The 23,177-nt window shown below is 36.8% G+C and overlaps 4 protein-coding genes and 1 long non-coding RNA gene across 10 annotated transcripts; 3 read left to right on the top strand and 2 right to left on the bottom strand.

The window, feature by feature from the left end:
- The first annotated feature begins 344 nt into the window (after positions 1–344).
- Positions 345–1,776, top strand: Cox5a (Cytochrome c oxidase subunit 5A). Its single transcript, XM_083038552.1, has 2 exons — positions 345–661; positions 1,371–1,776. The coding sequence occupies exons 1-2, from the start codon at positions 460–462 to the stop codon at positions 1,619–1,621; spliced, it is 453 nt and encodes a 150-aa protein (XP_082894678.1). The 5' UTR covers positions 345–459; the 3' UTR covers positions 1,622–1,776.
- Positions 1,777–2,072: 296 nt separating this feature from the next.
- Positions 2,073–13,300, bottom strand: Ewg (DNA-binding protein Ewg). Of its 5 annotated transcripts, none has more exons than XM_083038545.1 (8): positions 13,178–13,300; positions 11,498–11,784; positions 10,105–10,229; positions 9,365–9,790; positions 8,793–9,089; positions 7,772–7,912; positions 6,648–6,795; positions 2,073–4,733 (listed from the first exon to the last, which is right to left on the bottom strand). In XM_083038545.1, the coding sequence occupies exons 2-8, from the start codon at positions 11,670–11,672 to the stop codon at positions 4,402–4,404; spliced, it is 1,644 nt and encodes a 547-aa protein (XP_082894671.1). In that variant the 5' UTR covers positions 11,673–11,784; positions 13,178–13,300; the 3' UTR covers positions 2,073–4,401. The 5 variants fall into 5 exon arrangements, with proteins under 5 accessions (XP_082894671.1, XP_082894670.1, XP_082894674.1 ...); XM_083038544.1 differs by lacking the exon at positions 13,178–13,300 and adding an exon at positions 12,703–12,976; XM_083038548.1 differs by lacking the exon at positions 13,178–13,300 and adding an exon at positions 12,703–12,971 and having other exon boundaries at positions 8,895–9,089.
- Position 13,301: 1 nt separating this feature from the next.
- Coq7 (ubiquinone biosynthesis protein COQ7, mitochondrial) lies at positions 13,302–15,395 on the top strand. The gene is made up of 3 exons (XM_083038551.1): positions 13,302–13,453; positions 14,605–14,760; positions 14,851–15,395. The coding sequence occupies exons 2-3, from the start codon at positions 14,610–14,612 to the stop codon at positions 15,282–15,284; spliced, it is 585 nt and encodes a 194-aa protein (XP_082894677.1). The 5' UTR covers positions 13,302–13,453; positions 14,605–14,609; the 3' UTR covers positions 15,285–15,395.
- Shf (WNT inhibitory factor 1) lies at positions 13,582–19,921 on the bottom strand. Of its 2 annotated transcripts, none has more exons than XM_083038549.1 (6): positions 19,765–19,921; positions 19,269–19,511; positions 17,995–18,183; positions 15,683–15,835; positions 14,439–14,534; positions 13,582–14,369 (listed from the first exon to the last, which is right to left on the bottom strand). In XM_083038549.1, the coding sequence occupies exons 1-6, from the start codon at positions 19,919–19,921 to the stop codon at positions 14,143–14,145; spliced, it is 1,065 nt and encodes a 354-aa protein (XP_082894675.1). In that variant the 3' UTR covers positions 13,582–14,142. The 2 variants fall into 2 exon arrangements, with proteins under 2 accessions (XP_082894675.1, XP_082894676.1); XM_083038550.1 differs by having other exon boundaries at positions 13,583–14,369; positions 18,046–18,183.
- On the top strand, positions 18,087–23,004 carry LOC145936374 (uncharacterized). The gene is made up of 5 exons (XR_014425380.1): positions 18,087–18,223; positions 19,284–19,461; positions 19,669–20,214; positions 21,499–21,771; positions 21,860–23,004. It is a non-coding gene; the product is annotated as an uncharacterized LOC145936374 (long non-coding RNA).
- Positions 23,005–23,177: the final 173 nt, after the last annotated feature.

Here is a 23,177-nt window from a genome sequence, read left to right as displayed (position 1 = left end):
ATCAGAAATATCCCTTTGGTTTCAAACTAATTACATCATCAAATTAATGTTTTCACTTGTTTCGGGATTTTTAATGAAGGAAGCTCGATTGCGAAGAATTTGTCATGAAAAGGACATTTCTACATGAATAAAAAAAATATAGAGTAATCATTTTTTAAAATCTAATATTCTAAATATTACGATAGAAAAAGGAAGCTTGTACAAATATATCCTAATGCATAATGCATATCTCTTACACGAAAAAAAAAAAAATTATGATTTCTCTGACAGTGCCTGAAAAAGCTCGAGTTTAAAAATGCGCGCCGGAAATATCGCGCCATCTCGTGCCGCGAAAGCCAACTCAGCCTGTTGGTCGACTTCCGTCCTGGCCGGTTTACGCAACAGACCAAGACGGACGGTATCGAGGGGGAGGATATTTTTTTCGAACGAAAAGAATTTAAAGAGTTCTCGGCCGACAAGATGTTGCGCGTCGTAGCGGCACGCATGGCCTCGGCGATGGTGCCCCGGGTGGCAGCCACCAGCGTCGTCGGCGTCCAGAGCGTCAGGGGGTCCCACGGTTCCAAGGAGACCGACGAGGAGTTCGATCAGCGATACGTCAACTTCTTCAACCGCAACGACATCGATCACTGGGAGATTCGAAAGGCCATGAATGATCTGGCCGGTGAGTCTCGAGCTCGTGTCGTGGATTAACATTACCTCGATTCTCAGTCTCAGCTTTCGTCCTGACAAAAGCACAAGTTTTAAAGTGAATAAAGAGACATCAATTTCTTCTAATCGCACTGCTTTATACTTTTCAAGCAAAGCTAGTGAGAAATTAGCGATGAATGTCCTTTGAACAGCTTCTTTTTGGTCGATTCAAAAACTCTTTCTTTGCTTCAGATCATCATTCATTATACTTTTTCATTCAATTTTAAATTAAAATGCGATTGAAGTTCACTCTGAGTTGCTTGAAAAATATGACTTGCATTTTTTCACAAGTTTTATTATTTTACTATAAGCTCTTTATTTTCACACACACACACACACACACACAGAGTCGTTAATTATATTGAAAACTCTGCCTCGCCATTTCCATTAATTTCAAAAATAAATTTATTCTAAATTTATCAATCAATTTATGTTACAAAATGTGTGTATGATTATTGAAATGCTTGATTTAGAAGGGAAAATGGAGAAAATGAAAATTTAAAGAAACATAGAAAGTGTAGTTAAAAAGAAGAGATATAAAATATCAATTAAATCGTAATCCTGAATTATCTATATTTATCATAATATAAGCATGTTTATATTTTTATACTGTCTACATCTTCTTGTTAACATATGGATTGTATAAAATAAATTAAAAACTAACAATTATATATCTTATTTAGGTATGGACAATGTGCCGGAACCAGTCATTGTATGCGCAGCATTGAGAGCCTGTAGAAGATTAAATGACTTTGCGCTTGCTGTAAGATTCCTAGAATCTGTGAAAGATAAAGGTGGACAACACGCCGACAAGGTTTATCCTTATATTCTTCAAGAGATTAGACCCACTTTGGACGAGCTAGGCATCAGCACGCCAGAGGAGCTAGGTTACGACAAGCCGGAATTAGCCTGCGAATCAGAGTATCATATGTAACAGGTTAAAAATTATATTATAAATATTAGTATTTACGTTCTCTTAGCTGCTGCCTTAGGTGCATATAATAAGGAATAATTCAACAAAACTGAACTATACTTTCCATGTACCTACATTATTAGCAGCATTGTTGAATAAAAAAACGATTGTCATAATTAATGTCTATCGTTCATGAAAAATCATATATAATTTATAATATTATACATAGAACTTGTCGGAATTTTAATTTAAGATTCAGTTAGTATCAAAAATATCTAATATTTTCGATAAATGATTATCCATTTTCAACAAGGCTATTCCAAGAAATTGTTATTTAATTGGTCAATATTATTAATCTCACTTTCAGTGACAAGTAATTAATTTGAGTAAGAGTGGAGGCAAAATTGAAATAACAATACAATGACATAAATTATACAACATGGAGATTGGGATATACAGTAGCAAAGTCATATACACATACGTCTATAATTATCTAAAGTCGTAATACACATTTTTTTGTTTCTTGAATGACATTTAACTTAATTTATGCTCCGTGTGTGCTTTGTTACAAACAACAGAGGGAAAATATAACATGTTTATCTTACATACGTGGATACTGATATATTACATCATTAATGTAGTGGCCTTGAATCTTAAAAAAACAACGCAACAATTAGTATCTAGTCATTATGATACGTTTTTAATAGTATTTATCTCTAATCTCAACTCTATTTCTTCCTATAATGTTATAAAAATCTCTTTGGTATTATTACACACGATTTCGAGGGCAGTTTGTTGTTTCAATGTTACGATCTTTAAGATAAATGTCATACTGATCTGATTGAGTTTCCCAACTCAATTTATAATTTACATACACAATGCTAAACAAAACTAAAGAATGAAATCGCAGTTGCATGTACAATGTACAATATACATTTATAATTTACGTTATATATAACGGGAAAAAGATGAATGATAGAAGTATACTCCTCCTTTTCCCATAACTTAGTTAGAAAAGAAAATTATTACAAAAAAGAGATGATTTCAATTTTTGCCACCGCAACATTGAAACAAGATTGCACGCAAAAAATACACCTTTCGTCGCTTTAGATACATTATATAAAAATGGATTGATGATTTAAATACCATGTGTGACACAGTCAGACTATTTAATGTAAAATAGAATCGATTACTTTTGATTACCTTCAAATTGATTGAAGGATAATATATATGTATATCAATCCTGGTTTTTACAATCGCGTATTCTATTTTAAAAAATTAGTACATAAATACATGTTCGATCATAGATTCGATAATTTTCAAGAGATTGACATTAAAATAATCATTCATAGAAATATAATTTACTACCTTCTTTTATCGCGTTGATAAAAAATCATACGATAGCTCCCCTTATCAATTATGCTAATTGAAGCGAATAGTAGTAGTAATAGTAGTAAGTGGTGCAATATAGAATTCTTGTAAAATAAGACTATGGACACACGCCTCTCGCGTTGGTGCGTATTGAAATTTCAAATCCATTAACATGATGATTTTTTTTTCTTTTTTTTCGAAAAAACATACATCTTACATCCTATTTGTACCCGTCAGAAATGCTTAACTCCTTTTTTTTTTTTCATTATCTCTACTATCGATTCTTTATGTATATATTACATATACAGGAGCTATTTCCCTTCATCTTGACCATCTGGCACATCGTCGTTACTTTTTAACGCGGTGCGAAAATTTCTTCGCACCATTTACAGAAAAGCAACGGATGCACTCCAAGCGATCGAGATAAATAAAACTCTGTATACTATTACATAACTGCGATAGAAAAAAGAAATTGTATCGATATTTTTTTTTCAATGATTGGAATTTTCTGATGATTGTAAAATTCAAACGCATGTCACATTTCGAAACACATCTCCAATTCAAACATGATATCTCCAACTGTTCAAACGCATCGATTCATTCAATTTGTATTCGAGCGTTATTTTTTTTTCTATGCATCCGTAAACATAGATTTACCGTTCATAAACGATAAATTTCTGTGAAATGAAATTTTGTGATTTTTCTGGTTTACTTCCAGGCACAACAAACATTCGTAAATTAGAGAAGCTTCGTGCCTTTGTCAAATTTTGAGATCGATTACATTGTGCTAGTAAAAAAAGAAAAACTGAACAAATTTTCTTTACTGAGCTATTATGGAAGCGATCGAGCTTTCACGCTTACCGTGATATAGTTCTCGAATTAATTAAAAATACATGTCTTTGGTGTGTGTATCAACCTGGTTCTAAGACTAGACGAAAGTACATGCTTGCGCAATACCAGAAAGTACGATTGTGTATCGACGACTTTCCATTTTTCGGTGGAAAGCATTGAAAACAATGCGAAATAGATAATGTCGCAAACTATTTGCCAAAATAGAAAGAGACACATTCGTTCGGTATTCGACGCGATAGACTTGTTTGAAAATTAATACTATATCCGAGAAATTGAATTGCAAGTGAATACTCTCAAGCATCTACGATGAACCTCGAGTACAAATACTCTAAGACTAATCTTAATCGAATCAATATTACGCACTCGTCCATTCTCACTTTCAGATATAATCGCTGTTCGCAGTCGGAGCAAGACACACTACACAAGTACAGTGACTCAAAGAGAAAAAAGAACACAACACCAATCCATGACTAATTCTCTCACACTTTAATCTTTCTTTCCCCGTGTATCACCGGCGGTACGCGCGGGTGATATGGAGCGCGATTTTGGATTAACTAGATTACACTTAAAACACGCGTCTATTCCGGGCTAGATAGAGTTTGTTGTTGTTGGCTATCCTCGTCCTTAACAATCTCGGCTTGCATAGCCTTCGTCAGAACATTGGCGTCCTTCAACGATATTACTTGAAGGACCTGATGCTCTCCGGCGGCGTTTATCATCGTCATAGGGTGACCCTGTATAGTGACGGCCTCGATGGTTGTCTCGCCGTTTCCTGGCTCTACCTTGGGTACCTGTACCAGCGGCGTTACGACTTGCATCGTACCGTCACTCTGAATATTGGCCACCATAGTCTGATACATGCTGGCGGACACTGGCACAGTGATCACTCCCGAGACTGAGACAGGATATCCTGAAACAAACACGCGGTTAACGTCCCGCGTTTTGTCCGTGATTCGGAGTGCGCAGTGATTTGTATTGCACAAACTGGAAGAGAGAATGTAAAGAGAAAATTATAAACAAATATCTCAATTATTATACTCACAATGCGACAACGTCAAGAAGCTGTTTGCAAAGCGCTAAAATCGAACCAATGATTGGATCTGTGCATGATTAAAAATCGTGCTGTTTGCACTACGCAATCTTTATGTTCGGAATAATTTTAGCTTCTATTGTAACAATTAAACTACTAGTTTAATCGAACGTATTATTGTATTATTAATCCTTAATTGACACATTTTTTTTCTTTTAACTGATCTTGCATCCTCTGTCAGATTTTTTTTTTTTTGCGAAAAAAAAAGGAATATTAAAACGGAATTAATTGTTATCGTTATCGAGATGGAAGATACATATGTATAAATTACAGATTTTAGGCGTACAGATACAGGCTAGAGGATAAGGGAAACAAGAATGACAATTTACGATGTGTCAGTTAAGGATCGAGACCTTAGAAGAAACTTTAAGAAGCAGAATCATACATGTTGCGTACATATAAAACAATTTGAAAATATAAAAATAATATTATTTAATTAATGTGATATGTGTTAAGAGAGAGAAACAGATTTAATACTTTATACTTGATTTAATACTATGATAATTCTCTCTCTGACACACTTTTTTAACTTAATAAAATGGAAACAATAATTAACGCTCTATCTAAGAAAACTAAGGCGTTTATAAGGGGCAGCGTAAGTGTTTAAGCTGTTTGTAAAAAAAACCTAAAATTTCAGGTATCGCATGAGAAATTTCGAAAAGCACACAAAGTGCCAGTACGACTGATGCATTATTTATTACAAGCAACTTAAACACATGGGCTGCTAAGATGTATAAAAAATAATGAAACATCAACAAAAAATACTCTATGTACAGCAAGTTTATTTCTCTTCATTTAATTGAAGTCGGTAGACCAATCTTCAGTGATAATGGTAAATATAATAATCGCAGGACAGTTTCTTCCGTTATTGCGGTATCCTTTAGTCTTCTCCTTTTAATTTTTCATTTTTATCCGTTTATTGAGTTGAAAATTTTAAGAATCCAATAGCGAGAGATACGTGTTTTCTTTATGTAATTGTCTGCACATTGTATTTTTTTTTTTTTTTTTTTTTTTTAATCAAACTTTACAGAAGAGTAATTTGACATGTACAGCCATTATAATAATAATAAAATAATTTCTTTTATGTACAAACATGTATTACATGCATTATATATATATATATATATATATATACTGCTGTTTATGAAAATTGCAACACTATAAAGGAATAATGATATTAGCTGTGTTGCAGTTTTCACAAACAGCAGTATGTATATATATTTATGAGAGAAAATTTTAATATATCTACATGTACATTATATATAAACGAATTTCTTATCTCTTACAATTGAAAGAATTCGAAATAAAGTAGTATAATGTAGCACATAAACATGTCAAATAAATGATGTAATCTAAATCACATGTCAAAGTGCAGATATTTTTCTTTAATTAATATTTTTCCGTAGTTTCTTCCAAAGTCACATATAAACGCGCTTTTTGGATTCTTAAAGAATAAGATTTCAAATAAAGCGCTGTGCATAGCTCCATTTATATAAAATTGCTATGTATATATGTACAATACAAGGCAAATACATAAACTCTATTTCACATCATCCTACTCCGTACATACAAAGTAGTACAACACATAGACATGATTCCCGATTGGAGCATAGCAGACAGCATGCAAGTAACAAAAAGAAAGAAAGAAAAAAAAAAAAAAAAAAAAAAAAATGAGTCACTGCTCGATCATCTCCTGGCCGGCGACGGTGCAGAGCCTATAAAAAACTGTTTTACCGTGTCCATCTTCTCCGGTGAGGATGATTTGACCGTCTTGACCTAATGTCGCTTCTGTAACGGTATTCAGATCGACGGCCACACTAGTACCATCCGTACTACCGGCTACTTCTGCTAATGCTTGCACTTCTCCTTGACTTGTATGGATCTAAATGCAATCATAAACAAAACAATCGTATTTGTACATTGACTTGATTTTTTTTTTAATTGTATGACATTAAGAAAAGAATGTTAAATTTTCTTGTCTCTAATCTAATCTAATCTTGGGCTCTACACTATTTTTTAAGAAATTGCCTTTTTTCACAAAAAAGCAATTTCTTAAAAAATAGTAGAGTCCAATAAAATATTAAATTTTAAAAACAAATTGGAACGTTTAAAATTACATCTTTTGTGAGATAAAGTATTAATTTATACATTTGCTACCATTCGATTTTCCTTTATATTATCTATTGCATTAATTTTGATTTGTATTCTTTTTAGAATAAAGATCATCTAGAAATAAAAGATGAAAAAATTTCTTGTAAATATCGCTTTTAATGATTATCTATATATTGATCTCGCACTTTCACCTGCATTTTATTTATATTAGCCTTTATATATATGTATTTGGGGGGAGCTTTCCAAGCAAGAAACACACATAAACACAATGTCATACGATTAGTTACCAAATAGAACATTTTTCGGAACTTTAAATATTGCTATTCAATGGCCAATTACATCACATCGTATCCATTTGTCTTTTCTTGCTAGAAAGCTTCTATTATACATACATATATATGTATATGTATGTAAATCAGAATTTATGTTTGATATTATTTTGTTTTGGTTTTTTATATCACGCTTGTTTTTGAACCATGACAATAATTAAACTTCAAATTGTTGTAATAATTAAATAAGTATAGAGATATTGAGAATTATATGTAAGTAAACATAAATCAGATTATATATTTATGATATTTTTTTAACTCAAAATAACCTTCCAAACAATTTATCAAAGTTTTTTTTATACTTGTCCTAAAATATATAGACATCTTCGAGAGTTCCTTAGAAACTAATGTTATAAAATTCATGAGACATGCTATATAAAATTTGACATAGATATAAAGTTTTTGGAGGATACTTACAGTAGCAACTCCTTGAACTTGGGCTGTCGTACCATCTGGTAAAGTAATGATCGGTGTACTGGGATCCACTTGTATAATCGAAACTGTACCATCAGGATTTGTTATTGTCTGCAATACAGTTGTTGGATATTGGGCTGTCAACTGTTGAACAATTATAGATTAGATTACTGAATTCGATGTTCATTATCAGAGCTGCAAAATTTCATAAATTATCAATCTAGCGGAAGTCAAAATAAAGAACTAAATTATTTAAATTAAACAGACGTATAAAGATTATAAAAATAAAAATTAATCTTATATATATAAAACTTTATTGTTGTAACTAAAAAAGCAAAAGTTATAAGAAAAATTGATTTTTTCAAATACTATCTTAAATTTTAAAATGAGTAGACTTTGTTACAGTTACATTTTTTCACAGAATGACATTAACTCTTGCTTTTTGAAACAGAAGTACAACTTTGCGTTGAAAAACATTGTTGTACATATTCATTTTAATTATAATTTTACAGATTAAACATTACAGTTTAATTATAATTTGTTTTTTATAATTATAATAATTTGAAATAAACAAATAAAAACTCATTTTATTAAATAATTCCGCAATAGATTGTAACTATATGAAAATTAAAGTTTTATTTTATTTTAACATATCCTTTCTTTAAGATTCAATATTCTTAACGAATTATCTCAAAGAATGACAAAAAAAGCAGGAACTCAAATAAGGGAAACCAAATACAAAACGTCAACAAAAATCAACACGATATCTCATAAAGCATAATGTTCAAAATTATCTCAATTCATTCTTCCTTTACGAGACATAAACTAGATAGAAACAACATGAGTAAACACTAAATTTTGAAAGACTAGAGATCAAGATACGAAAATTGATATTTTCAGATGTCAAAATAAGAATGCTGTACACAAAATTGAAATTGAATAATCACTAATCTACAAATGTTGTTTCATGCAATTCTATTTTAATTTCTATTTTTATTTCTTCATTCACTCCATCCACTCCCACCTGAGTGGCAGTGGCAAGAGTTGTGGGAGACGCGGCTATGATTTGTGCTGGCGAAGAATTTCCCTTAGATGAATCCGTGCTGTTGAGGCGAACAACTCCCACCGTCTGTTGCGACTGTCCTCCGTTTTGCCCCTGACTCGACGAATGCGACGGATGTGACGAGGAATGAGGCATCGCTTGTTGTATCAGGACATTAGACTTATCATCGTCTTCGTTAAACGCCGGCAGAAGATCTTCCCTTCCGTGGAATTTATAACAATTTATTACAATCTGCCGTAGTGCGTGAGTCCACGAGATCTGAAATAATTGATACAATACATTTCGATTAGATTGTCGCGTTGAGCAATCTATGTTCGTCAAATCGTTCTATCAAATATAAGAAATAAGTAAAAAATTATTAAAATATATATATATTTCTTGAGTAAAATTGTAATTCTTTTTCAAAGAAAGAATTATTGATATATGTACTTTTATTTAATCAAAATTATCTAGCTACATTTCAGACTATTCAATTAAAGCAGTGATATCATACAGAGAGAATCGAAACTGTTCTTATATCGGTTCTTACGCACCTTTTGTTTTTCGTCCTCCGATCGCGCGTCCATCCGGACATTAGCCCAAGGTAATTCCTTGGGCCACCATGGTGGTCGCGTACTATCTCTTCCCCAACCAGGTTTACCTCTACCAGTGGAATACTTTAACATCAACGGGATGAAGGCTCTAAGTTGTGCCTGCGTCATTTTCTCCACCGGGGTTGGTATACCGTCGATTATCAGCGGCGGTAATTCATACAGTGTCGGGTCCTCTTGCAAGGGTGGAGGTGCTTGTTGTGCAAGCGCGTTTTCAAGTTCCTCCATGATAACGGTCCTTAGATTTTTCACTACATCTTCTAACGGTTTCGCTCCAAACACTTTGTAACTACTATTTGGTTTGCCCGGTGTAGCCACTAACACTACTGCCTGTTGACCAACTCGCGTTGCAAATTCATCAATGGTTTGCTGTAATAATTTATAGCAGTATGTAAAATTCTAAAATAAATATGTAACAGTACAAACACACATATATATATATATATACAATATATTAAGTTATAATATATATTACACTATATAAATAACAAAATATATATTATATTTTGACATTATTTTATTATATAATTATAAATATTGACTTTTTTATGAAATCAAATCTTTTCACGATAGTTTTATAAGAATTGTAGGAATTTTTGTAAGAATACTTGTAAAAAAAGAGAATTTATATAAAGCCTGCAATATATATATGATATAAAATAATATCCATATTATAGACTTACTCTAAGTTTTCTTAAAAGCCTATTCTGTTGTCTTTTTCTGATACTGGGATTAGTTTCAAAACTATGAGGTCGTTTCCGCTTTTTGGCTGATACAATGGCAGCAGCTGCAGCTACGCCGATAGGCCCTAAAGATTTTTTAATACAGAAGAAATGTTTTGATCGTTACAGTTCTATGCCTTTCGATATGTCAATATAATCAAAAAGAAAAGAAAAATAAATTCTCTGAAAATACTTTCGAATTGCTAATAATGAGAAAAAAGAATAATATAAATTACACAAAGCAAAAAAATTTATTTCGACGAATTACATTGACATATCAAAGATATACTATAATCAAACAAAGATGCATGAGCAATGATGAAATAAAACGTGCTTGAAAAATCATATAAAAAGTTGTGGTATTGTAAATAATTGCAAAATAGAAATAATTGTCATTAAGGGAGAAATAAAAAAATCTTTGTAAATATGGATTAACAAATAACAGGGAAAAGGAAATTTTATAAATATACAAAAAATCTACATAGGATATTTCACATCTAGTGCATCATCTACAGGTGAGAGGACAGAGAAAAATATAGGATTGCATTCACAATTAAAATTTGAGATGAAAACAATACAATGAACATAATTTGTCTAGATTGCCTCATTTTTTGAATTGATTTTGAATTATTTCCAATCCTATTTCAAAACTCTTAAACTTTCACGGTAAGACTGCAAGTTTGTCTCAATCAGTGACTATGAAGACAATCTATCGTTCATTCAGTGTTGGTAATGTAAAGCAAGTAAAAATACCACACACATTGTAAATGTAAATAAAAAGAAATTGACAAACAAATTATTAATTATATTAATTATAAGTAAATAATATCAGTATAGAATTAGAAAAGCATCAAGACAATACTTTATAAGAACGCTAACTATATATTTTTATTAGAAAAAATTTTATTAATATCAGAATCTCTCTCTCTCTCTTGCTTTGAAAATAATAACATTCAAATAAGTCTTATATGCATAAGAGATTGTAATATTATTAAGTTGCGTTAAGTTGATAAAGAGATCTATATAAGAATTAATCTCTTAAAAAAGATCAATACAAAAAGATTTTGCAAATGTAAAATAATAAATTAATATATTAATTCGATATTTATAATATAATTTATAAAGGTATTGTTCGTTTTTTTTTTTTTCTTGAATAGAAGCTACAGTTATTTGTACACATAACAAAACAGTCTCTCTTCAACCCTTCTTACTTGAACTTTGATCTCGATACAGGATATTACCCATAACGATAAACAATATCTCGAGGACATCCTGCTAATTGTGCTTGATGCGGTAAATAAAAGTGATTAGGAGTGGAAATCAAAAACTGAAAAAGCAAAAAATGAGAAATCACCATCAATGTTTTTTTGCCAACCTGCTGCAGCGAGCTGGGCCGTGACGTCATCATTCATAGCAGCCGAAAGGAGATCCCCATCCTCGTAAGCCTCCGATCCGCTACTAGGATCATCGTCGTCATCGTCCGAGATTCTATCCATTGTGCCGGTCTCTGCGTTAGGCAGAGATACCATCTTCTTCTCCTCGTCACTCGTTTATTGTATATTGAAATCACTCGTGATATAGAGAAAGTCGTCGCGCGTCGTCTCGATCTGGCAGTTTCAATTTCCTCTACATCACCTTAGTCTGACGAAACAGAGAATATGGTTTTTTTGTGAAAAAATATCCTATAAGGTAAAAAATCGTTGAAAATATCGAATTGCATAAACGGGTAGAAATTTCACTCGTTAAGACATCGGAGACGTGGATATATATTATTCCCAAGCATTATATTATTGAAAGAGATGTAACCGGAACACATTGGGTGTTTGGAGCAAAATAAAAGCACGTGTTTCGACTTTGGAGAAAACTACGAGCAAGCAACTCTCTTTTGGGGGCATACATAAATATACATATATATTATATATATAATATATATATATATATATATATAATATACATTTCGTATACATTTCACACGACTGAGGAGAAAACATCCGCTCGTCTCCGATGGGCCTCCTCTCGCGCGGAAGACATTGGCCGCGACGCATCTCCCCGACGACGACGCGACTCCTAGGTAGCGCGTATGCATTCGGACGAGAGGCGCAAAGTCGAAAAACATAATCGATGGGCAAGAATGATCGGAAAACGGTGGCGGTGGCGGCGGCAGCGTGGCGTCTCTCTTCCTCCTCCTCCTACTCCTCTTGCTCGTGACATCTCGCACGCAAAGTTGACAGACGGACAGGCGACAACAAGACAACGCGCGATAAAGAACGCGCGCGTATATAAGGGGGCGGCGAGAGAGAGAAAGAGCAAAGAACGCAACACACAGAGACAGAGGGAAAGAGGAAGGAAGGGTGGGAGGGAGGGAGACGCGGGGATATGCGCGTTTATTCGGGCCGATACTACTTTGGGGGGGCAATGAAAATGCGCAGGGCACGCGGCAAGGCGAGGCGAGGCACGCAAAAGCAAAAGAGACCACCACCTCCGGGTACGACGACCGCTCGGTATAACGCGGTAACGCGATGGAGCAGGCCCAGTGGAAGTCGCGAGTTGCGTACGCACCTTGGGGTGTCCCGCGCGTGGAGTGGATGGCAGACACGACGACACACGACACACGTCACACACGTCTCTCGCGGGGAGGCAGCGCGCCTCGGCTACGCTCTCGCACCACGCCCCGCGCTCGCGTTTATCATCGCACCGCGGCCTCCTCCTCGTAGCGTCTACCTCAGGACGACGCGTCACGGTCACGTCGACGCGCGGCAACGTTAGCCGCCATGGCCGGTATTCGGCTTCGGCGGCGGTGGCGGGCTCGGTATCGATCGGTACCGAGCGGGCCTCCATCACCACCACCGCGCAACACCGAGGAACGGCGGCCGCGGACCGGCCATCTTGGGCGAGCCTGCGCGATGCAGGCCCGCCCGAGCAGACGATGCGAAATTGCCCGGATTTCGCGGACGCCGCCGAAGCCGAGCACGGCCGACCCCGACCGTCCGCTTCTCGGACCTCGGATTTGCAAGGCCACCAGGCCTAAACTCACCCCGATCCTCGTGGAGATCCGCCAAACGGCAGCAGCGATCCGGGAGAACGCCAACGCCATATACATATATACGAGACTGAAGTGGCACGATTGGCGGGAAGCGCTGGGGCACGCGTCATGGCGGACGGCGTTGCCGAGCCGCCATTGGTCCGCCATTGCTCCGCCATTGGCCACGTGACGCGCCGCGTTCCACCGGGACCGACTGGCACTGGGACACTGCGACTGGACGCCCGACATAACCTCGCTGCTTGCTGTTTCGAGCGACCTTTTGTTTTGGTGAGAATCCGCGATCGCCGGCAACCTTTTATTTTCTTCCCTCTCATCCACATCAAGAATTCAAACATCAAAATTGACACTGCAAAACTTTGGTCGCACACGAATTTATAATAATAAAACCATTTATTTTCATCTACATATTTTAATCTAAGATGTACACGGAGGAAAATAACTGCGAGAAAAGTCCATCACAGACGCTACTACAATGCTGCGAGTTTATAAATCGTATTCCTGACATGGTTAAAAATACATTTTCTTCCTATTTTATTTTTACAATTATTACACATCTACAATACACACAAGGATATAACTAATTATATAATAATGTTATATGAAATGAAATAAAGCAGCTTTACATATCACATCTGGGGCAAAGTAAATTAGAAATTACACGCACACACTAGCGATAATTGAAATTTCTTGCAATCTACATCTCGTGAGACTTCTCTTTCGCGTACACATTTGTGTATACACCTCATTGTTCTATTAAATGAACAAAATCTCTGAATCATTTTAATATCACGAGATTCTTTCGCTATATCAACGCATAGATCATTGATCCTTCATACGTATGTAGTTGAGAATACATAAATTATAAACATAATTTATCGTAGGTTTGGAGATTTAGAATGAGAGACATCTTCAAAGTATTTAGTTGGTATAAAAGTAGCAAAGTATTCCATCGGTTCCTAAGCCCATGGTTTGTTCTTGTTACACAACTTTCCGAACCAACCAGGATCGCAGAGACACGTGTTGTCCGGTTGACAGATTCCATTTCTACATGCTCTCGTACACGTCGATCGTTGTGGCGAGCGTCTGCCAATTTCGCAATGATTACCTTTGAAACCCTTTGGACACCTACAAATATTATTGCCCTTGCATTTGCCTCCGTTCAAGCAAGGGATGACACATTTGGCTGAAAAACATTTTTTCTCAATCGTTAAAATTTTACACATAGCGATAAAAAAGATTTACTAATACTCACAGAATTCGCAGCGTAAACCATAGTATCCTTTTGTACATTCGCAGACGTCCTTCTGCACGCACTTTCCTCCGTTCAAGCATTTCTCTGTGCAAATACCTGAAATTTTATTCAATGAGTCAATTTTAATAATCAAAATACTTAATATACTCTTATCCAAATTTTACAGAAAAAATGTTACACGTCAGAGGAGTGGGAGTACGAATGGCCAGCACATCAGCGGCCACCAGCGCATCCGGGAAGGTACTGGACTCGATAATAAGGGTCGATCATGCCGGCGAACTGGGAGCGGATAGGATATATGCCGGACAAATGGCCGTACTAGGTATAATTGTCCCAAGAACAAGTACAAGAGAGATGTAGGTGTAAATTGAGTTTCTGACCGAGAGTTTTAACACACGTAAAATGCTTGTAGGCAAGACGACAGTCGGACCGACGATTCAACACATGTGGGATCAAGAGAAGCGACACCGCGCCAAGTTCGAGGAGCTGATTCGCAAGTACCGGGTCAGACCCACCGTTCTTACGCCGTTGTGGAACATCGCCGGCTTCGCCCTGGGCGCCGGTACCGCTCTCATGGGCGAGAGAGCGGCCATGGCGTGCACCGTGGCCGTGGAGACCGTGATCGTCGAGCATTACAACGATCAGTTACGCACTTTGATGGAGAACAAGAGTGGGAACGTAGATGAGGAGATACTCGAGACCATCAAACAGTTTCGCGACGAAGAGCAGGAGCATCACGACACCGGGATAGATCACGGCGCCGAACAGGCGCCTTTCTACCAAGCCCTGACGAATGTCATCAAGTTTGGCTGCAAGACGGCCATATCCATCTCCAAGGTGATATGAGGTGGCTTTCCCCGTTAAAGAATTCGGAATGTATTTGTAGATATTGTAATTTATAATTAAGGTAAGGATATATTGTAATAAATTATATCGGTTTGGATTTTCTATAGCAGATGTGTTGAGTCAGTTTCACGATATACATTTCACGATATCCCAAGCTTATCGAAATACCTTTGAATCACTGATCTTTTCATGAACACGAATAAATTGATTTCCCTTTGAAATAAAGTTATGTGAATCTTTTAGACTTGCGAGTTTCATGTAGAATATAAAATATCAAAGAAGATGCATAATTTAAAGCTAAATAGAGAAGCTAAAGAGGAAACGGATATGAAAAGATCTATTGAGATGTGAAAAGATCTATTATATAAGTGAGACCTTATTTGTACAATTCGTTATACCTCCTTCGCAGTAGGGTCCTTGATATCCTGGCGGGCACGAGCATACGCCCGGTGCCGTGCAGTTTCCACCATTCATACACTTTGGATAACAAAGCGCTTTGTTACAATGAGGTGGCCCCAGGTAACCGTCCGGACAAGGACCAGGATTAGGCTCTGTAAGAAATAAAATCAAAGTTAAAAGATAATATATATTGTATATTGCTGCAACATACACACACGCAAACACAAACACGTATTAAACAATTCAATCTCTGTATAAATTCTATTAAAAACAAACAATATTTCTGTAACAAGTATCGATTCCGTTAATCCGATAAGATAAGATTATTGCATGCAATCTTACGCATGCAGATTAGCATTTAATCAAATTCTTTTTCAAAATCAAAAACTGTGCGATAAGTCACGAAATTGAGATCATAATATGATATTGTATTTTTATCGTATGACTTGACATAAAAGAAAGAATTCATATCTATATGTAACATCTTATCTTATTGCTCGTATTAAATGAATATGCTTGATGGTAAGAAAAAGAAAATACTTTTATCAAGATTTAGCGTAATAGAATATATAATAAATTTGTAAATAAGAATGTTGATGACGATGATTGAAAAAAATATAAAACGCGACTCTAATCTATATTTCTTAATATAAGTTTTGGAGATATTGTGTGCATGTGAGAAAAGATCAAAATAAAGCATGTGTTTTATCTCATTTTCGTGGCACGCGCAAACCGTGATTCTTTTTTAATTAAATCTTATTTTAAACACACAAACACGCAGTCAACAGCTTCGGTCAACGAAATGAAAGATAATTATTCGCGTTTGCACATTCGACATGCTGTGCTCCGAATTATCGCGATGAATTATCAAAAGCGATTATAGCATCGTATTCTGCCCATCTCAATGCAAGTAGATCAAAATGTCTTTTTTTTTTTTAAATTCTTGAGATCCGTATGGTAAAGTCGACCAGGACACTTTAATCGCATGCAAATGAATCCTTTTGGAAATCTTAATTACCACACGTTACAATATTATAACATGTTTATGTAAAATCTATTAATATATATAATGTATCTTTGACTTGACGATTGGCAAATTTAAAATGCATAGGGATCGAGAGAGCTGAGGATAACGTCAAGAAGGCCGAGCAGAGTCGCGCGTTCTTTCTTAAGTAGGCAATTAGGCACTTAATTCATGATTCGCGGGCGAACAATGACTCTGGAGGAAGAGCGGAGAGCCGGAGTTTACGCTTGACAAAGTGCCAGGCAAAACGAAAAAAAATGGATGCTAATATATAGAAGATATACAAGCAGACGACTTGGTTGGATCTGGAATAATATTTGGGGTGAAAAACATAAACTAAAGCGCTAGAGAGTAATCTTTGAACGTCAATCCTCCCCGAGTTGCAAAAGTGTATGCATCTCCCGAAAGTAACATCAGCGCAATGTTTGCGTTATTTAACATGGAATTATTGAATTAACAAAGTAATTGCAAATAGAGAATTGTACATGCTACAAGAGAGCGTTAATGGAATCTAGAACGAAGTGTCTCATGCCTTCCGTTATACAAGAGGTAAGCTTCGCAAAAGCGATTCACATCTCCTAAGTTTGCGATGGGTCCAAACCAGAGCGCGTATCCGAATTTGCGAAATACTCGAGCGTGAGATATTTTTAGGGACCTAATAAAGTGCTTTAGAATTTTCAAAAAAGCATTTCTTCTTTCTTTTCTCTTTTGTAACGCTAATTTTTTTTTACAGCGCAAGAGTAAACAGCATTCAGATGTTTGAAAAAAAAAATATAAGCCAAAAATTAATCGATTCGCTCCCTTCGATATTTTACGGCTGCGTTGGACCATAGGACCTCGTCACACAATGTTCGAGGTTCCAAGAGCGATCTCTTAACGACTTAACAACCGTAAATCTCCTCGACACGCCATGGAGCGAAGATTCGACGCGCCTACTTCGCACAATTATCGGACCCATCGCTCCGGCCGGCAGGTAGAGGCAGAGATAGGACAGGAGGGAGGTAAGGTAATCGTCTTCTTACAAAGTATCAAAATGAGCGCTCACGAGCGGCTACGGGCACATGCAACGATAGCTGTCGATTAAACCAAACAAAAACGAAAGAGAGGCACAGTCGGAACGTCGAGATATCGTGCGAATCGAATTTTACGTGTAAAACGACACGCAATTTCATCGGTTTTCTTTTCTTTTCTCAGTCGATGTCACGTCCGACTGTCCCTCTTCAAGGCGATCGATCAAAAAGAGCATGCGGCACAAATTAGGCTGATGAATTACTGCTGATACAGAACTGTATGTGCGAGCGAAGAGGTGATGATCGTGGGCGCGACTGACGGACTCACCGCGCACGCTGCATTCTTTTCGCAAACGGAAACGTAGCGGCGTCCCGTTCAGAGGTATCCCGTTGCGCGACTCGATCATTAGACCGATCCCGAATTGCGCTATTCCCTTGCCGGCGCAAGGTAGCAGAACACTGAACTCTGCAACGGAGAAAAGAAGATACATTATTGCCATATATATGTAGGTGCCGTTTCGATTCGCACACGCGCGTTGTGCGAAATTTACACCCGAAAAGAGCAAAAAGTATTTTGCATTCCGTTTGCATAATAGAGATATATACATATATATGTCGCGGATTTTGTTGTTCATAATAACGATACGAAATAAAAATAGATTGACAATATTTAAACTTATCTGATTGAGTTACTTAATATTAAAAAAATAATGCATGCAACTCGTATAAGAATTCTATATTGAATTTTAAACGAAAGAATTTTAAAGCGAGAAGAGAATGCGAAATATATACATATATATATATCTCCGTGCAAACAGTTAAAATATCTTTGTCCTATTAAAATATTGGGTAAGATATTTCACGCGCCGAGACATCTTCATCTTTGACTGTGTAAATAAGGACTGGCGCGGTACTTTTTATGCTACGTCACAAGAAAGATTAAACTTTACGAAATATATAGAATTTCTCTTGCAAGAGAACATCGATAATATATTCTTGAATACAAATATGAAATTTTTTGCTAAAAATATGATTTCTGCGCGATAAGAGCTAAATATGTATTAAATTAGAAATAGAAGGGTTAAATGCACTTCAAACTGACAAACGCGAAAATGCTATTAAGCACACTGACGATAAAACTACGCGTCTTGTATCGTTGATTGACGTTAAGCGAAAAATCATCGTACGAGAGTATTAAACAAATAAATCCTTAACCGCAATGTACGATTGTTCAAACTTTAAATCATTATAATTCAAAGATTATTGTCTCTGGAATGCAAGAATGATTCTCTCTTAAGCTTCCATCAATCTTTTACAATATTTCGCTTGGAAAACTTTAAATCTAATTGTTTCTCAAGAAATTCTGATGACATGTAGGAAAAAATATATAATTTAAAAAAACTTTTAATTATAAAAATTACGCGCATAAATTCTTACGCAAATTATTTACATTCGTTGCTTCATATTTTGTATATACGATATAAACAATTTTTATAATTTTTTTTATTATAATGTTAGATTAATTTAAAGATATGTAATTAATTCTGTTACCTTTCGGTCTCTTAGGCACCCGTCCTTGCGTTTCAATCGTGATGGATGGAGTTTTCAGGATGCTCTCGTCGAACGATTTCAAGCGAAAAAAATTGTAATAATACTTTTTCGCCCCGGCTTTCCACGTGAAGTTCACATGCGACACCTCGCTCGGAATTATCGGCAGTTTACTCTCGAATTCTGGATCTAAGAGGTGACTGATCACTCTACCCTCCGCGATAGCGTATATTTCCATCGCCAGTCCTAGATCGATCATAAGAAACACATTTTTTTATGTACATTGTGACAAGTTTATTAATTTATCATTGTTAAAACCTGATATAGAGGAAGGAGGAGGGAAATTATCTCTATGTGAATAATATTTTTCGGTATTGAACTTTATCGGAGATACATATTTCAGGTATCGCGACGCGTCACCCGAGGAAAAGGGATAATCTTGCAAAGGGAAGAAGAGAGATCTGCGAGGTGACCGCTCGAATGAAAAACGCTGTTGTACCACTAAATATCTTGGTCTGCTGCTGATCGATCCAGAGCGATATATCGGACGGCTTTTGCGCGCCGTTCCCGGAGCGGTGCTTGTGCCGGGCGAGCGCGTCGTCCAGGAGTAGAACGAGCGCCGTCGCCGCGGCCAGGACGGCCGCAGCCGATCGCATAATAATCTCGTCCGCGACGAGTGCCGCTCGGTGCCACCGCCAGGTGTTGCACGCACGACACCGGTGCGAGAAGGAGGAAGAAGAGGAAGAAGAAGACCGCCCCTTCCCCCTGACAGTCGTTGAAAAAAAAAGAAACAGTCTACAGATAGGATAGGTAACGCAGAGGGCAACGTTTCCCCGGCCGCTTATCTCTCCCCTGAAAGCGGAGCTCGCGTGCCGTCCGTTTCGTGTGAAATCTGGGATTTCACGCCGTCACCTCGGACGTCACCTGCGGATCCTCTCCTAAAGACGAGGTGATTTCAATGCGCGCTTGTCCACCCCCTCGATCGATAAGGCAGCAGAGGGAAAAAGGATGTACGAAGAATAGATGATGGCTCGAAAGACGATGATTCCTCGCGTGCGTGCGTGCGTGCGTGCCTGCACGCTCTTCGCGTACGGTGCGTGCGATGCGTGCGAACCGCGTCGCTCCGGCAGACTGACTGACTGACTGACTGACTCTCAATGAGAGGGAGGCCGAGAGACCTCTCCGTGAAGAGGGAGATAGAGATCTCGCAGACGGACTCTCGGGAGTCTCGGGGGCACGCCGGGGAGAGCGAGCGAGCCGGAATAAGGCTGCGTGCACAATGCTCTCGCAAAGAGCATCGCTCTCCGCTTTTTCGCACATGCTATCGTACGCTTTTTCCCCTTTGTTACTATCTTAGAAAAATATAAGTCGCGAAAAAAAATTCTGTTTACATGTATAAGCTAGTTTTGAATTTTATTAAATCTTTATATATTTTTATAAATGATTTTTAAACAATGGATCAATTTATCGAATCTAGACTTATAATATTTAATTAAATGCAAGAACGGCAAAATTTTAATTCACGTATCCATTTTTTGCAATAAATAAATCTCGAAAGTTTTAACTCTCTTTAATTTCGGATGTACATAATTGCAAAATCCATTTTTAAATCGTGCTTTGACTTGAAACTTGATTTTGTTTGACTTAAAAAAGTATGGAAATATCAAAATTCAAATTAGCAAACAAATGAAAAGAAATCTTGACGGAGAGAACCAGTTTTTAACGTCTTTCCGTTTAATTGCCGGTTTTCCGTGCCGTCTCTCCCCCATTCTTTTGTGTTCTCTCTCTCTCTCTCTCTCATTCTTTATATCTCGCCGACAATTGAATTTTACTTCCGTGTTGCGTAAATTCATCACATATCTCGCATTTGCATTCTACATTCGACTTATACATTATAAGATACTTAAATCGCTATAAACATTTTCTAGCATGTAAGATTCGCTCAAATTTAAATACATCGAGGAACTGAAAGGGAAAAAAAAAGAAGGAAAGAGGAAGGAGGGCTCATCTCTTTCTGATATAAAATATCAATTTTTATTTCCCGGATTTTTTTCCTTTACTTTTGATATTTGTTATCGCATGATACCACGAACTCATGATTTTACAAAGCTCCATATATTACATATGCGAAAGATTTACGACGAGGCGGAAGAGTTTTCCCGAGATTGTATAATAAAGTTCGCGTTCATCGATAATCGGAAATATATAATTAGAATTAGAATTCTATTTTTAGATGGATCCGCCGAATCGCCGATACTCTCTTTAAGAGCGTCTATTCTCGATGAATAACCAATAGTAACCGTTGTATTGGTGTCGTGGAACGGGTTACCTCCCAACAAGTGGTCCATTGTTATCCAACGCAGCTGAAAGCCTCTCCGTCTTCGTCCTCTACTTTATCCTTCTTCCGGTACGCGCAACACGACCGTGAACATGTTGCGGAATGGTCACAGATTCTTAAAAGCACGATCAGAAACATTCAACGAGATGAAAAACGAAGGAATATCACGTACGGTATCTCTCTTACATACAATAAGTATCTTATAAATTCCTTCGATTGATTTTATCTTTGTAAACTATTTTTATAATCGTTGCAGAATCAGCTTATAGGAAAAATCTGACGTCGATTCCTGCGATTCTTTCAAATCTCGAGAGGACGCGGAAGTTTTAGGACCACGTATTTTGATCTCGAAGAGAAACGGACAAAGGACAGGCGCAAGTTTTGAGAAAAGAATGAGAAATTCTCTACGTATAATACGGCTCTCTCGGTGCAACTCTGCCTGCCAACAGCGAATTCAATTAGGATTGCGCGGCGGCCGTACAAAAACATTCGATCAGGAATAAACCGGCAGCCTGCCTGCCTCGCGGACGCTCTCTTACAACTTACAACTCGTCTCGCTTTCCCGTTCCCGTGGACCATGTATATAACGCGTGTAGGTTGCGTTATTGATTGCACGTTTTATCGCCGAGTTACTCTTCGCGGCAGATATATATTTCCGATAGGACGCGCAAAAAATGTTCACACATGTCATAGAGCGATCCCTCGTTAAGCGCACTTTCCGAAAATTTGCATCTCTTTTCGGAAGGTAAAAATAATCTTGCAATAATCTCTCTTAATTTTCGATCGATGTAAAATCGAGCAAGATAATCTTGAAACGGGAGGATGCAAGTTGTATATATTGTAATCAAATATTTTTGTCTCTCTCCCTAGATAAGGTATGTTAGTTTCACTCTTTTCGCGAATGTACAATAACCGTGGACTCTCAAAATTGAAATATGCTTGTTATATCCACGCGGAGATTCGTAAGTGATCGAAGAATTGCCGTTCGATCGCAGCTATATTTCTGCGGACGGTCTGCCCCGATCGCATCTCCCTTTATTCTCCCTCGATCTTTTATTCGTCTGTGGCGCAAACCGCGACGAGGGAGAGAAAGAAAGGATCCGGAGTAGCTCGCAGAAGATCGAGAGAACACAGACGCAAAAAAAACCCGTCTGGCATAATCACATTATCGGTCACATCTTGCTCGATTTCTGCGTTCGCAAGTCAGCGGATTTATCCAGGACGAGCTTCTATTTAGAGAGAACATAACGTGTAATTGTTCTCGACTATAATTTTAGGCGAAACGATATTATATTACTCGTATTTATCAAAATAAAAGATGTATTTATAAGCGTACGTATTGTTTTTTAAAAATATTTTATGTTCCTTTGAAGAAAATTCGAAACTACATACCTAAAATAATACTCGTAGAAATTAATATGTAAGAAACTAAATGTTAAATTAAATTGTATATTAATGACTTTACTGGATGGAAATGACGAATGAGAGGGGAATCTCGCTATTGATTAGATTTATTGAATTGTAAAAATCGATGGATGGATCCGAACTATAATGCCCTTCTTTGTGGATTTCCT

This window comes from Prenolepis imparis, unplaced genomic scaffold, assembly GCF_030444845.1.
Source record: "Prenolepis imparis isolate NDT839.2.m4 unplaced genomic scaffold, iyPreImpa1.0 SCAF_5, whole genome shotgun sequence".
Taxonomy (NCBI): Eukaryota; Metazoa; Arthropoda; class Insecta; order Hymenoptera; family Formicidae; genus Prenolepis; species Prenolepis imparis.
The sequence above is the reverse complement of the archived record's forward strand: the minus strand, read 5'-3'. Positions and strand labels throughout refer to the sequence as shown.

Excerpts from the sequence above, each read along its gene's own strand:
- Cox5a (XM_083038552.1), top strand. The coding sequence starts at position 460 with ATGTTGCGCGTCGTAGCGGCACGCATGGCCTCGGCGATGGTGCCCCGG. Across the intron at positions 662-1,370 it reads GGCCATGAATGATCTGGCCG|GTATGGACAATGTGCCGGAA; the intron begins GTGAGTCTCGAG and ends TATCTTATTTAG.
- Shf (XM_083038549.1), bottom strand. The coding sequence starts at position 19,921 with ATGCGATCGGCTGCGGCCGTCCTGGCCGCGGCGACGGCGCTCGTTCTA. Across the intron at positions 15,836-17,994 it reads CCTCTTCGCTCGCACATACA|AGCCTAATCCTGGTCCTTGT; the intron begins GTTCTGTATCAG and ends TATTTCTTACAG. Across the intron at positions 14,370-14,438 it reads TGGTTTACGCTGCGAATTCT|CCAAATGTGTCATCCCTTGC; the intron begins GTGAGTATTAGT and ends AATGTTTTTCAG.
- Coq7 (XM_083038551.1), top strand. The coding sequence starts at position 14,610 with ATGTTACACGTCAGAGGAGTGGGAGTACGAATGGCCAGCACATCAGCG. Across the intron at positions 14,761-14,850 it reads CGGACAAATGGCCGTACTAG|GCAAGACGACAGTCGGACCG; the intron begins GTATAATTGTCC and ends AAATGCTTGTAG.
- Ewg (XM_083038545.1), bottom strand. The coding sequence starts at position 11,672 with ATGGTATCTCTGCCTAACGCAGAGACCGGCACAATGGATAGAATCTCG. Across the intron at positions 9,090-9,364 it reads CGGAGGACGAAAAACAAAAG|ATCTCGTGGACTCACGCACT; the intron begins GTGCGTAAGAAC and ends CAATTATTTCAG. Across the intron at positions 6,796-7,771 it reads AAGTTCAAGGAGTTGCTACT|ATCCATACAAGTCAAGGAGA; the intron begins GTAAGTATCCTC and ends GATTGCATTTAG.